At 42.7% G+C, this 14,248-nt stretch overlaps 1 protein-coding gene across 1 annotated transcript in view; it reads right to left on the bottom strand.

Moving 5' to 3' along the window:
• Positions 1-1,469: 1,469 nt before the first annotated feature.
• The window catches only part of LOC137095363 (protein FosB-like), a 16,569-nt gene continuing 3,790 nt past the window's right edge, over positions 1,470-14,248 (bottom strand). Inside the window, exons 2-4 of the mRNA XM_067461958.1 lie at positions 9,142-9,429; positions 7,303-7,410; positions 1,470-2,462 (exon numbers count right to left, since the gene is read on the bottom strand). Coding sequence (XP_067318059.1) covers positions 1,980-2,462; positions 7,303-7,410; positions 9,142-9,429 — 879 coding nt within the window. The 3' untranslated portion in view covers positions 1,470-1,979. The remainder of the gene's footprint in view (positions 2,463-7,302; positions 7,411-9,141; positions 9,430-14,248) is intronic.

Genomic DNA, 14,248 nt, shown 5'->3' on the forward strand with positions numbered 1-14,248 from the left:
CCATTTCTAAGCTGGAGCTGGCGTTGTCCGTAGACACCTCCAAGGCCATGTGGCCAGCATGATTAGACGGAGCGCCGTTACCTTCCCGCAGAAGCGGTACCTATTCATCTACTCACATTTGCATGTTTCTGAACTGTTAGGTTGGCAGAAGCTGGGGCTAACAACAGGAGCTCACCTCGCTCCCCAGATTCGAATCGCCAACCTGCAACTCAGTGGTTTGTCCTGTTGCGCCACCAGGTGGCCTAATTACTGAGCATATATAATGTGGTTTGAACTGCGTCATTTGGCAGTGTAGATCCAGCTCTAATCAAACCCTCAAATTAATTATGGCATTATATACTGACCATGTAATGCAGTCCAAACTGCATTATTTGGCAGTGTAGATCCAGCCCCAGTCAAATCCTCAAATCAATTATGGCATTATATACTGACCATGTAATGCAGTCCAAACTGCATTATTTGGCAGTGTAGATCCAGCCCCAGTCAAATCCTCAAATCAATTATGGCATTATATACTGACCATGTAATGCAGTCCAAACTGCATTATTTGGCAGTGTAGATCCAACCCAACCCTCATCCCATTATGGCACACTGGCTCTTTGCAGAGAGGTCCCTAAAACCCTTAAAGTGACAACATGTGCAAATTTTGGCATTCTTTACCAACCAGGTAAATAATAATAACAATAATAAAGATCCAAGAAGTGCAACCCATTGACATCTGCAATATTTACTCAAGAGCAAAGTTAGCACAAAGTCATACTGTCAAGACCTATAAGATATATATCTATATATATTAAAATAAGGGATCTATGTATATTAAAATAAAATCATTTTGTGCATTTCGAGCATTACATTTTTTTTTGGTCTTGGGCAAGTGGACAGAGGTCACCAAAGGGACGGCCAGTGTCATTATTATTGACCTATGGCAACCCAAAATATTCATTGTGCCACAACGGGCCATTCCGTTTCTACTTCGCCGTTGTGTTCCCAATGTATGTTGAGGGGTCTTCTTTGCACAGAAGAGGCTTGCCTTTGTGAGGCTGAGAGAGTGTGACTCACCCAAGGGGGTTTCAAGACTGAACGGGGATTCGAACTCGAGTCCCCAGAGTCCCACTCTCTCACGTTCCTCCTTGACTATGGCACAGACTAACTTGGCTCAAGAAGACACACCAGGTGGAGTTTATGCTCAAACTGGCTGAGAAATAGCATCAATGTGGCCGTTTTCGAAGCATGCAACTGGCACAAATATTCACAATTAGCAACCAATACAGAATTAGCGAGAACACAGCTTTTTGCAGCAAAAAAAGGTGCCAGACACCAATGGGGGGACCCCCATTCATCCTCGTTTTCCCAACGGATCGGGGACGGCCTTTTGCTCGGCTTCGTACAAACAGCAAGCAAACAAGAGACGTCATAGTCCAGCTCATTGGAGAGAAAATCAGACCCCATCCAAAGCGAAGGCCCAACCGTTTCCAAAGCAAAAACTAGGCTCGGAACTCCTCCGGTCGTCTTCTCGCAGCTCGGAAATCCCCAAAACCCGCTCGTTCTCCTCGATCCGAAGCGTCGCGTGGAAACACTAAACACAGAGCATATCTCCTTTGGCAAAAGGTTCCCCATCCGTGCATTTGGGCGCATTGCATTGTCCGTTTCGAGCAAAGTTTCACGACAGCAAGAAGTCGAAGCGCAACAACAACAACAACAACACGGTTGCGTGGCTGAAATGATGGCGGTTTCGCAGGCTGGGTGGTTTTGTATTTCCCCCTGCACATGAATGCCCAGGTGGGATGTTTTGTACATTGGATGCTCCCGGTTCGGCTAAGATGGCGGTTGCATGCGCCTTTTTAAATTTTCCATCCCTTGGCCCGCCTTTGGCTCACATTGAAGAATAGCGCATGTGGTTTTTAGCGTATGCCTTATGGGGGTTGGTTTTGGTTTGTTTGTTTGAGTTTGGGCCTTGTTTGTTTGTTTGTTTTGAGTTTTCACAAAGCAAGGAGCGAGGGAGAGTTCAGGGAATCGGAGGAGTGGTCGCTGCTGCTGTTCCGCTGGTGGCTTGCTCCGCAGCTGGCTCCCTCTGGGTAGGTGAACACAAACGAAGACGTATAGGAAGGGTTAACGGGGTACGGGTCGGTCAGCGCTTCACCATGTGTAAAGTAAGAACTAGAAAACGCTACCTCCGCCGGGAGTCCGCCAAGGCTCTGCTGCTGCGGCTGCTGCGGCTGGTAATGGACGGGCAGCGGGGCATAGGCCGTGGGCGCAAAGGGGTCCTCTTTGACCGGCAGGCCCAAGGCGCCCACCTCGCCAGCGGAGGAAGAGGCCCCCAAGTCTGGACCCAGCTCCTCGTAAGGGATCTTGCAGCTGGGCTTGTGAGCCACCAGGACAAACTCCAAGCGCTCCCGCTCCTTCTGCAGTTCGGCGATCTCCGACTCCAGCTCCGCTTTCTCTTCCTCCAGTTGGTCCGTCTCCTGCGGAGGAAGCACCGGAGTCAGGGCAGCAGGAGAAGGAGCGTCGGCGGAAGGAAATCCATAACTAACTATCACAGCCTGGCTGACCCCGTCTCCACTGACCGACCATGACAGACACCTTATGGGGTGTAGTCTTCTAGGACATCCCCAAAAGACCCTAAATGAGAACCCATCACTATCACAGCCCAGCTGACTCCACCTTGCACTGACCGACCGTGAGAAGGTCACTGACTAAACACCTTATGGGGTGTAGTCTTCTAGGACATCCCCAAGAGACCCTAAATGAGAGCCCATCACTATCACAGTCTGGCTAACTCCATCTTGTGCTGAACGACCGTGAGAAGGTCACTGACTAAACACCTTATGGGTTGTAGTCTTCTAGGACATCCCCAAAAGACTCTAAATGAGAACCCATCACTATCACAGCCTGACTAACGCCATCTTGCGCTGACCGGCCATGAGAAGGTCACTGACTAAACATCTTATGGGTTGTAGTCTTCTAGGACATCCCCAAAAGACTCTAAATGAGAACCCATCACTATCACAGCCTGACTAACGCCATCTTGCGCTGACCGGCCATGAGAAGGTCACTGACTAAACATCTTATGGGTTGTAGTCTTCTAGGACATCCCCAAAAGACCCTAAATGAGAGCCCATCACTATCACAGCCTGACTAACTCCATCTTGCACTGACTGACCATGAGAAGGTCGCTGACCATGAGAAGGTCACTGACTTAGCGTCTTTTAGGGATGTCTTCTAGGACATCCCCAAAAGACCCCAAATGAGAGCCCATCACTATCACAGCCTGACTAACTCCATCTTGCGCTGACCGACCTTGAGAAGGTCACTGACTAAAACCGACCGTGAGAAGGTCACTGACTAAACACCTTATGGGGTGTAGTCTTCTAGGACATCCCCAAGAGACCCTAAATGAGAGCCTATCACTATCACAGCCCGGCTAACTCCATATTGTGCTGACCGACCTTGAGAAGGTCACTGACTAAACACCTTATGGGGTGTAGTCTTCTAGGACATCCCCAAGAGACCCTAAATGAAAACCCATCACTACCACAGCTCAACTAACTCCATCTTGCACTGACCGACCATGAGAAGGTCACTGACTAAACACCTTATGGGTTGTAGTCTTCTAGGACATCTTCAAAAGACCCTAAATGAGAGCCCATCACTACCACAGCTCAACTAACTCCATCTTGCACTGACCGACCGTGAGAAGGTCACTGACTAAACACCTTATGGGGTATAGTCTTCTAGGACATCCCCAAGAGACCCTAAAAGAGAGCCCATCACTATCACAGCCCGGCTAACTCCATCTTGCACTGACTGACCATGAGAAGGTCACTGACTAACACCTTATGGGGTGTAGTCTTCTAGGACATCCCCAAAAGACCCTAAATGAGAACCCATCACTATCACAGCCTGGCTAACTCCATCTTGCACTGACTGGCCGTGAGAAGGTCGCTGACCATGAGAAGGTCACTGACTTAGCGTCTTTTAGGGATGTCTTCTAGGACATCCCTAAAAGACCCTAAATGAGAGCCCATCACTATCACAGCCCAGCTGACACTGTCTTGCACTGACCAACCATGAGAAGGTCACTGACAAATACTTTATGGAGTGTAGTCTTCTAGGACAGAGCTTCTTAAACTCACAGCAAGCACAGCTGAAGCATTTGCTGCTTGTAGTTGCTAACAGTTCTGTGCAATTGCAAAAAAACAGCCACTAGGTGGCAAGCTTTGTCCTCCAGGACATCCCCAAAAGTTCCTAAATGAGAGCCCATAACTATCATAGCCTGGCTGACCCCGTCTCGCACTGACCGACCATGACAGACACCTTATGGGGTGTAGTCTTCTAGGACATCCCTAAAAGACCCTAAATGAGAACCCATAACTATCACAGCCCGGCTAACTCTATCTTGCACTGACTGACCATGAGAAGGTCGCTGACCATGAGAAGGTTGCTGGCTTAGGGTCTTTTAGAGATGTCTTCTAGGACATCCCTAAAAGACCCTAAATGAGAGCCAATCACTATCACAGCCCGGCTAACTCCATCTTGCACTGACTGACCGTGAGAAGGTCACTGACTAAACACCTTATGGGGTGTAGTCTTCTAGGACATCCCCAAAAGACCCTAAATGAGAGCCCATCACTATCACAGCCCAGCTAACTCCATCTTGTGCTGACCCACCTTGAGAAGGTCACTGACTAAACACCTTATGGGGTGTGGTCTTCTAGGACATCCCCAAGAGACCCTAAATGAGAACCCATCACTATCACAGCCCAGCTAACTCCATCTTGCGCTGACCAACCTTGAGAAGATTGCTGACAAACACCTTATGGGTTGTAGTCTTCTAGGACATCCCCAAGAGACCTAAATGAGACTCCATCACTATCACAGCCCAGCTGACCCCACCTGGCACTGACTGACCATGAGAAAGTCACTGACAAACACCTTACATAGATTTTGTCTTCTAGGAAAGGGCTTCTTAAACTCACAGCAAGCACAGCCGAAGCATTTGCTGCTTGTGATTGCTAACAGATCTGTGCACTTGCAAAAAAACAGCCACTAGGTGGCAAGCTTTGTCCCCTAGGACATCTCCCATGCTGACCAACTATGACAAGGTCGTTGACAAACACCTTATGGAGTGTAGTCTTCTAGGACAGAGCTTTATAAACTCATGGCAAGCACAGCTGAAGCATTTGCTGCTTCAGTTGCTAACAACCACTAGGTGGCAAGTTTTGTCCTCCAGGACATCCCCAAAAGTTCCTAAAGGAGAGCCCGTAACTATCACAGCCTGGCTGTGTTTGTCTCACACTGACCAACCATGAGAAGGTAATTGACAAACACCTTACAGGGACTTCGTCTTCTAAGACAGGGCTTCTTAAACTCACAGCAAGCACAGCTGAAGCATTTGCTACTTGCAGTTGCTAACAGTTCCATGCAATTGCATAAAACAACCACTAGGTGGTGAGTTTCATCCTCTAGGAAATCTCCAAAAGTTCCTAAATGAGAGCCCAGAACTATCACAGCCTGGATGACTCCGTTATTCACAAACACCTTACAGGGGATGAGTCTTATAGGACAGGGTTTGCTTAAACTCACGGCAAGCACAGCTGAAGCATTTGCTGCACACAGTTGCTAACGGATCCATATAATTGCATAAAACAGCCACTAGGTGGCAAGCTACATGATTTTTTTTGTGACCCTCACATTCAGTCCAGAGATCTCAAATGGGGTCACTTTGCTGTAGGACACCCCAAAAAGTTCCTGCTTGTAGTTGCTAGGAGATTCATATAATTCAATAAAGCAACCACTAGGTAGCAACCTTTGTCCCCTAGGACATCCCCCAAAGCTTCTAAATGATAATCTATAACTATCACAGCCTGGCTGACTCTGTCTCACACTGACCTTCTTGTCCTTACAGGGGATTAGTCTTCTAGAACACCCCCAAGAGTCCCTAAATGAGAGGCCAGAACTATCACAGTCTGGCTTGACTCTAGTCTCACACTAAACAATTATTATTATCATATTTATTTATACCCCGCTTTCTCTCCTGCAAGAGACTCATTAGAAGGTCATTGATAAACACCTTACAGGAGTATAGCCTTCCAGGAACAAGCCTCTTAAACTCACAGCAAGCATAGCTGAAGCATTTGCTGCTTGTGATTGGTTCCTAATAGATCTGTGTAATTGCATAAAATAATCACTAGGTGGCGAGCTACATGGTTTCTTTTTTCCATTGAGCCCCACATTTTGTTTGGGGAACCCAAATTAGTCTTCTAGGATAGGGCTTCTTAAACTCAGAGAAAGCACAGCTGAAGCATTTGCTACTTGTGGTTGGTTCCAAACTGTTCTGTGTAGTTGCATAAAACAACCACTAGGTGGCAAGCTACACAATTTATTTTTTCCCTTGAGCCCCACATTCCATTTGGGGAACCCAAATTAGTCTTCTAGGACAGAGCTTCTTAAACTCAGAGCAAGCACAGCCGAAGCATTTGCTGCTCGAAGTTGCTAACAGATACATGTAATTGCATAAAACAGCCACTAGGTGGCAAGTTACACATGACTTGGTTTAGGTCACTTTACTCTAGGACACCCCAAATAGTCTCCAAAATGGGAGTCTGTAACAATCACAGCTCCATATGACTCTATGAGAAAGTGCTTGATAAATACCAACAGAATCTTAGTCCTCTAGGATGGAGTTTCCTTCAACTTTTCCCACCCGTGACTCCTTTGAGCCTGAGAAATTTTTTACATGACCTCAGGTATATAGATAGGCTGATTTCCCTTTTCTATGAAGCGCTGCTGAAGCATTGGCTGCATAATCCTTACTAACAAGATTAATGTAATTGCATAAAGTAGCCACTAGGTGGTGAACTACACAATGTCCAATTAGGGAACCCACAGTTTAAGAAGATTTGCTCTAGGAAACTCCAAAAAGTTAGTGTACTTATTGCAACTCAGCTGATCCTATCTCATGTTGACCAACCATGAGAAGGTGGTTGATAAACACCTACAGGGACACTGTAAACGTTGGAATGGTACACTTCCGGCCAACCCTATTTGAGGACCAGTTTAGGAGCTAGACCCCATGTTCTGTCTTTGACATTCTCTCCCTCAGTCCTATTGCTCTCAGAGGACCATTCAGCACAGCCATAAACATCTAAGTTGTGGAGCACAACTCAACCTTCTGTTGGCACCATATGTGAGCTGAATGGTACCCAGTTGATCATGCAAGCTTGCAGGTTTGAGTTAGGACACTGCAAGTGTTTTGGCACCCTCTTCTCCTAATGAGTAAGGTTCCCACAAGCAACTACTCACCGCTTGAAGGCGGTCCGTCAGCTCTCGGCGCCGATTCCGGCATTTGGCGGCAGCCAACTTGTTCCTCTCTCGACGGACACGCCGTTTTTCTTCTTCTTCGGGAGTCAGCTGCAAGAACAAGATAGAGGAGCTTGGTCATCCCACGGAGGAGGGCCAGAAAACCGTTCCCCTTCGAGACATGAGACCAACCCATGGACCTTGGCTGTGCGCTGGCAACTATGCGGGTAATTAACACGTTTCAGCCTTAAGGCAGAGCCAGGAAGGACGGAGACCCTTTGGACTTACACGGGACATTGCAACCGAGGTTTGGTGGACCGTAAGATAACAATGGCACGGCCCCTTCCCCAAAGTGGCACGAAGCCAGATGAGTAAACGATTACGGTAGGAGCCCCTAAAGTAGAAAAACCCGAACTACCACAACAATGGAGCTTGCAATGGTGCACACAGGTATTGTCAGAACTCTTGCAAGATACATAGGTGGCAAATTCCTTATTATGACTCATATCACCTTTCACATCCTTGGTTTGCAACTCTAACCTAGTTAGGAACCCCTAGCAAATGATCAGAGCGGAACATGGGGGGGGGGGGGGCAAATGAGTCCTGGAAATGAAGCAAAAGGCACTCTCTATCTGCGATTGAGTTTGCAGGGAAACCCTGTTTTGGTTCCAACATGTCAGGAGGGGAAGGGTGAAGTGGCCAAGTGGGGAAGGTTGAAGCACCCAGGTGGGAAGGGTGAAGTGGCCTGGTGGGAAAGGTTAAATCACACAGTGGATAAATGTGGCCAGGTTGGAAAGACAAAGTGGACTAGTGGGGAGGGTGAAGTGGCCCAGTGGGAAAGGTGAAGTGATCCGGTGGATTAATGTGGTGAGGTAGGAAAGACAAAGTGGCCCGGTGAGGAGGGTAAAGTGGCCAGGTGGGAAAAGGTGAAGTGGCCAGGTGGCAAAAGAGATATGACCAGGTGGGAAAAGGTGGAAGTGACCAGGTAAGAAAGGTGAAGTGACCAGGTGGGGAAAGGTGAAGTGTCACAGAGGAGAGGGTGAAGTGGCCAGGTGGGAAAAGGTGAAATGACCAAGTAAGAAAGGTGAAGTGACTGACCAGGTGGGGAAAGGTGAAGCGTCATAGAGGAGAGCGTGAAGTGGCCAGGTGGGAAAGGAGAAATGATCAGGTGGGAAATGGTGAAGTGACCAGGTAAGAAAGGTGAACTGACCAGGTGGGGAATGGTGAAGTGTCACAGAGGGGAGCGTGAAGTGACCAGGTGGGAAAGGAGAAATGACCAGGTGGGAAATGGTGAAGTGACCAGGTAAGAAAGGTGAAGTGACTGGGTGGGGAAGAACGTGAAGTGACAGAGGAGAGCGTGAAGTAGCCAGGTGGGAAAGGAGAAATGGCCAGGTGGGAAAAGGTGAAGTGACCAGGTAAGAAAGGTGAAGTGAACTGGTGGGGAAAGGTGAAGTTTCACAGAGCAGAGTGTGAAGTGACCAGGTAGGAAAAGGTGAAGTGACCCAGTGGAGAAATGTGAAGTGGCCAGGTGGGAAAGACAAAGTGGCTTGGTGGAAAGGGTGAAGTGGCCCAGTGGCCAGGTGGGGAAAGGTGAAGTTTTCGAGAGGAGAGGGTGAAGTGGCCAGTTGGGGAAAGGTGAAGTTTTAGAGAGGAGAAGGGTGGCCAGGTGGGGAAAGTTGAAGTGGCCAGGTGGGGAAAGGTGAAGTGGCCCTGTAGGAAAGGTGAAGTGACCAAGATTGGACGGACAGGACAAGAAAGGTTTGAGTTAGTAACCTCGTCGCCGATTCCCCAGAGGAAGTTCCACAGGAGGAGCAAGGCCCTACATTCCTCCTCCCCGCTCACCGTTTCCTCCCGCGGCCTTCGGGGGCGGGCCCTGGTGGGGCGTGGCGGTGGTGGTGGCGCAGGGGCCACAGAGGGGCCCGAGACGTAGCCGCTCATCCCGGGAGTGGCGTAGCTGGTCCCGGGCAGGTCGTAGGGGTCCACCGTGGGCTGGGGCTGGGGCGGCTGCTGCGACTGAGCCATGGAGGAGATCAGGGTGGGCTGCACCAGCCACTGGAGGTCTTGGCTAGTCGATATGGCAGTCACTGTCGGCACAAAGGATCCAGGCATTTCCCCAAGGCCGCTGCACTCCTGCAGAGGGAACACAAGGACAACCCCAGCTCAGAACCTTTGCAGGTTGAGAAGACCCAGAGACATTGGTCTTCAACATGGCATCAACACTGGTGGCTTCTTCTTTTCTTAGGGTTGGCAAACTTTGGCCCTCCAGGTGTTTTGGACTTCAACTCCAAGTTGAAGTCCAAAACACTTGGAGGGCCAAGGTTTGCCCTGGTCTGCTCCATAGCCTTTCCCAAGCCAGATGCCTCCAAGACTACAACACCCATTATCCTATGATTGCTAGCAAGGACGTGCTCAGTGTTGTCCTTCAACACCAGCTTGGAGAAGGCTTCACACCAAGCAGTTTGCAACTTCAGCCTTAGAGCCAGCCTAAGGCTTTGCAACCCAATTAGATCTTAGAGGACCAGACACATAGACAACATAAGACTACAACACCCATCATCCTACGCTTGCTAGCAAGGACATGCTCAGCGTTGTCCTTCAACACCAGCTTGGAGAAGGCTTCACACCAAGCAGTTTTCCCATTGCAACTTCAACCTTAGAGCCAGCCTAAGGCTTTGGAACCCAATTAGATCTTGGAGGACCAGACACATAGACAACATAAGACTACAACACCCATCATCCTATGCTTGCTAGCAAGGACGTGCTCAGCGTTGTCACATAGACAACATAATTGTCTTCTCCTAATAGGCTCTGAAGGACCATTTTGCAGAAGACGAAAACATGGACACACTTTCTTCTCTTTTTTTGGTCATAGCAATCCCACAACTTTGCTCCTCCAGATGTTTTGGACTTCATCTCCCAGAATTCCTGACCATGAGAGCAGAGTTTTCTGGGAGTTCAAGTCCAAACTTGGACCTATCATCATCACCATCACCATCATATTATTATTATTATTATTATTATTATTATTATTATTATTATTATACTATATTGCATAATTCGAAAAATGTTCTGTTCCGGACCCGTCATCTTATTATTATTATTATTATTATTATTATTATTCTACTATATTGTATAATTTGAAAAATGTTCTGTTCTTGGTTTGCAAGTGTCATTTCCTGTTTCCTGTGGTCCAACTTCGACCCCCCCCCAGCTGTTTTAGACTTCAACTCTCACAATTATGTGCTTTGAGCTGGATTATATTATTATTATTATTATTATTATTATTATTATTATTATTATTATTAATTTAATTTATTTCTTATGGCAGTTTAGATTCATATAATCCAGTTCAAAGCAGATTCATTATTTTATTTTATTTTATTTTAGGCTTAAAATCCCTTCCTTCCAAAATTCAAATACTTTCCCCTAAAAGTCCAAAAATAACCAAAAGCAATTCGATAAAAAAGCCATATCCAAATATTTCATTTTAGGCTTAAAATCCCTTCTTCCCAAAGATTCAAATACTTTCCCCCTAAAAGTAAAAAATATACCAAAGCAACTGTATTTTTTTTTGAAAAGCTATATCCAAATATTTCAAAGCAATTGGATTTTCTAAAATATTTTACATTTTATTTTATGTATTATTGGGTTATTTATTGTATTATTACTATTATTATTTTATATTTGATTATTTATAATTATAATTATAATTTCAGGAGTGTAGATGCACCCAAGTTGCTTTAAGATTTATTATTTTTATTATTTTATTATAAGATAGATAGGTAGGTAGATAGATAGATAGATAGATAGATAGATAGATAGATAGATAGATATTGTATCTTATGGCAGTTTAGACTCATATAATCCAGGTCACAGCAAATAATTATACTTTCAGGAGTGTAGATGCACCCAAGTTGCTTTAAGATTTATTATTTTAATTATTCTATTATAATATATAGATATAGATATATAGATACATTGCATCTTATGGCAATCAGATAGATAGATAGATAGATAGATAGATAGATAGATAGATAGATAGATAGATAGATAGATAGATAGATTGTATTTTATGGCAGTTCTGACTCATAAAATCCAGGTCACAGCAAATAATTATAATTTCAGGAGTTTAGATGCACCCAAGTTGCTTTAAGATTTATTATTCTATTATAATATAAATATAGATATATAGATATATTGTATCTTATGGCAGTTTAGATTCATATAATCTAGGTCATGGTAAATAATTGCAATTATAATTTCAGGAGTGTATATGCACCCAAATTGCTTTAATATTTATTATTCTATTATAACATATATATAGATATATAGATAATTGCAATTATAATTTCAGGAGTGTAGATGCACCCAAGTTGCTTTAATATTTATTATTTTATTATTCTATTATACTATATAGATAGATAGATAGATAGATATATAGATATACTGCATCTTATGGCAGTTTAGACTCATATAATCCAGGTCACAGCAAATAATTACAATTATAATTTCAGGAGTGTAGATGCACCCAAGTTGCTTTAAGATTTATTATTTTTATTATTCTATTCTCTCTCTCTCTGTGTGTGTGTGTGTGTGTGTGTGTGTGTATGTATATATATATATATATTATGGCAGATAATGAGAATATTATCATCATCATAATCTATGTATTGTTGAAGGCTTTCATGGCTGGAATCACTAGGTTCTTGTGGGTTTTTTCGGGCTATAGGGCCATGTTCTAGAGGAATCATAATCTGTCTGGGATATATATATATATATATATATATATATATATATATAGTATTGTATGGCAGTTTAGACTCATATAATCCAGGTCACAGCAAATAATTATAATTTCAGGAGTGTAGATGCACCCAAGTTGCTTTAAGATTTATATTATATATATATATATAGACATATGTATGTATATTCCAGCCCATTATATATATGTATATGTATATGCATATGTATATGTATGTATGTATATGTATATATATAATATGGGCTGGAATAAGCTCCTTTTCCCTGTCAAATCAGGGAGCAGATAAGGTGACGTTGCATCCCATAATATGGCAGGCAAAAAAACCCTGATGCTCTTCCAATAGGACTTTTATTTTTAGCCCTTCCTTTTTGGGATGCCTTTTCAGAGGAGGAAAAAAAAGAAAGAGGGATCAAAGCAGAGGCAGAAGGAGGCGTGGCCTAGGGCTGTGCGCCTCAGCCAATCAGCGCGCCGCCCGGGCCCAGCTCCCCTCCCCTTAGCAACGGGGGCGGGCCGGCGTTCCAAAATAACCCGCGCGCGCCTCCAGGGGGAGGACGACGACGACGAGGAGGAGGCCAAACGCGCCGTACGTGCCTTGCGTCAGCGCGGAGGGTTCCAGGACGTCATGCGTTACGCACAACCCCGCCCCCCCTCCGCCTCTCTCTCCCTCCTTTCGTTCCCACTCGCGGGCGCATGCGCGTTGGCGGTCCTGCGGGGCAAAAGAGGTTTGCAGAAAGTTTGGGGACTGCAAATTAAGGGAAAAATCAGTAAAAATTACCAATAAAATAATAAAAAATCAAATCAAATAAATCAAATAATAATAAGAAATCTAATATAAAATAAATACGAATAATAAATAACCAAATATAAAATAAAATAATAATAAAAATTTAATCTAATATAAAATAAATACGAATAATAAATAATCAAATGTAAAATAAAATAATAATAAAAATTCTAATATAAAATAATAATAAATAATCAAATATAAAATAATAGTAAGAAATCTAATCTAATATAAAATTAATAATAATAATAAATAATCAAATATAATATAAAATAATGATAATATAAAATAAAAGTTTTGGGACTGCAAATGGGGGGAAAATATCAGCAAAAATTACCAATAAAATAAAAAAAATCAAATCAAATAAAAATCAAATCTAATATAAAATAAAAATAATAAAAATCAAATCTAATAAAATAATAATAATAAATAATCAAATATAAAATTAAAATAAATATCTAATCTAATATAAAATAAATACTACTAATAAAAATCTAATATAAAATAAAATAATAATAATATAAAAATAAAAGTTTTGGGACTGCAAATGGGGGGAAAATATCAAGAATAATTACCAATAAAATAAAAAAATCAAATCAAATAATAATCAAATATAAAATAAAATAAAAATAATAAAAAATCTAATCTAATCTAAAATAAATAATAATAAAATCTAATATAAAATAAAAGTTTTGGGACTGCAAATGGGGGAGAAATAGGAGCAAAAATTACCAATAAAATTAAAAAAACAAATCAAATCAAATAAAAATCAAATATAATATAAAATAAATCATAATAAAATATAAATTATAATATAATAAATAATCAAATAATATATAAAATATAAAATATTTTAGAAAATCCAATAGCTTTGAAATATTTGGATATAGCTTTTCAATAATAATACATCTGCTTTTGGGTATTTTTGACTTTTAGGGGGAAAGTATTTGAATCTTTGGGAAGAAGGGATTTTAAGCCTAAAATAAAATAATAATTAATAAAATAACATATTTGGATATGGCTTTTTTTATCCAATTGTTTCTGGTTATTTTTGGACTTTTAGGGGAAAGTATTTGGATTTTGGAAGGAAGGGATTTTAAGCCTAAAATAAAATAATAAAATATTTTTGTATGGCTTTTAAAAATCTAATTGCTTTTGTTTATTTTTGACTGTTAGGAGAAAGTATTTGAACCTTTGGGAAGAAGGGATTTTAAACCTAAAATAAAATAAAAATAAAATATTTGAATATGGCTTTTTATCCTATTAGTTTTGGGGTGTTTTTTTTTGTACTTTTAGGAAAAAGCATTTGAGCTTTGGGGAGAAGTGACTTTAAGCCTTGGTTAGGAAGCCCAAAAATGGGCAAAATTTGTTTTCCCCAAAAATGGAAACAAATTGAAGCACAT

This window comes from Anolis sagrei, chromosome Y (genome assembly GCF_037176765.1).
Source record: "Anolis sagrei isolate rAnoSag1 chromosome Y, rAnoSag1.mat, whole genome shotgun sequence".
NCBI lineage: Eukaryota > Metazoa > Chordata > Lepidosauria > Squamata > Dactyloidae > Anolis > Anolis sagrei.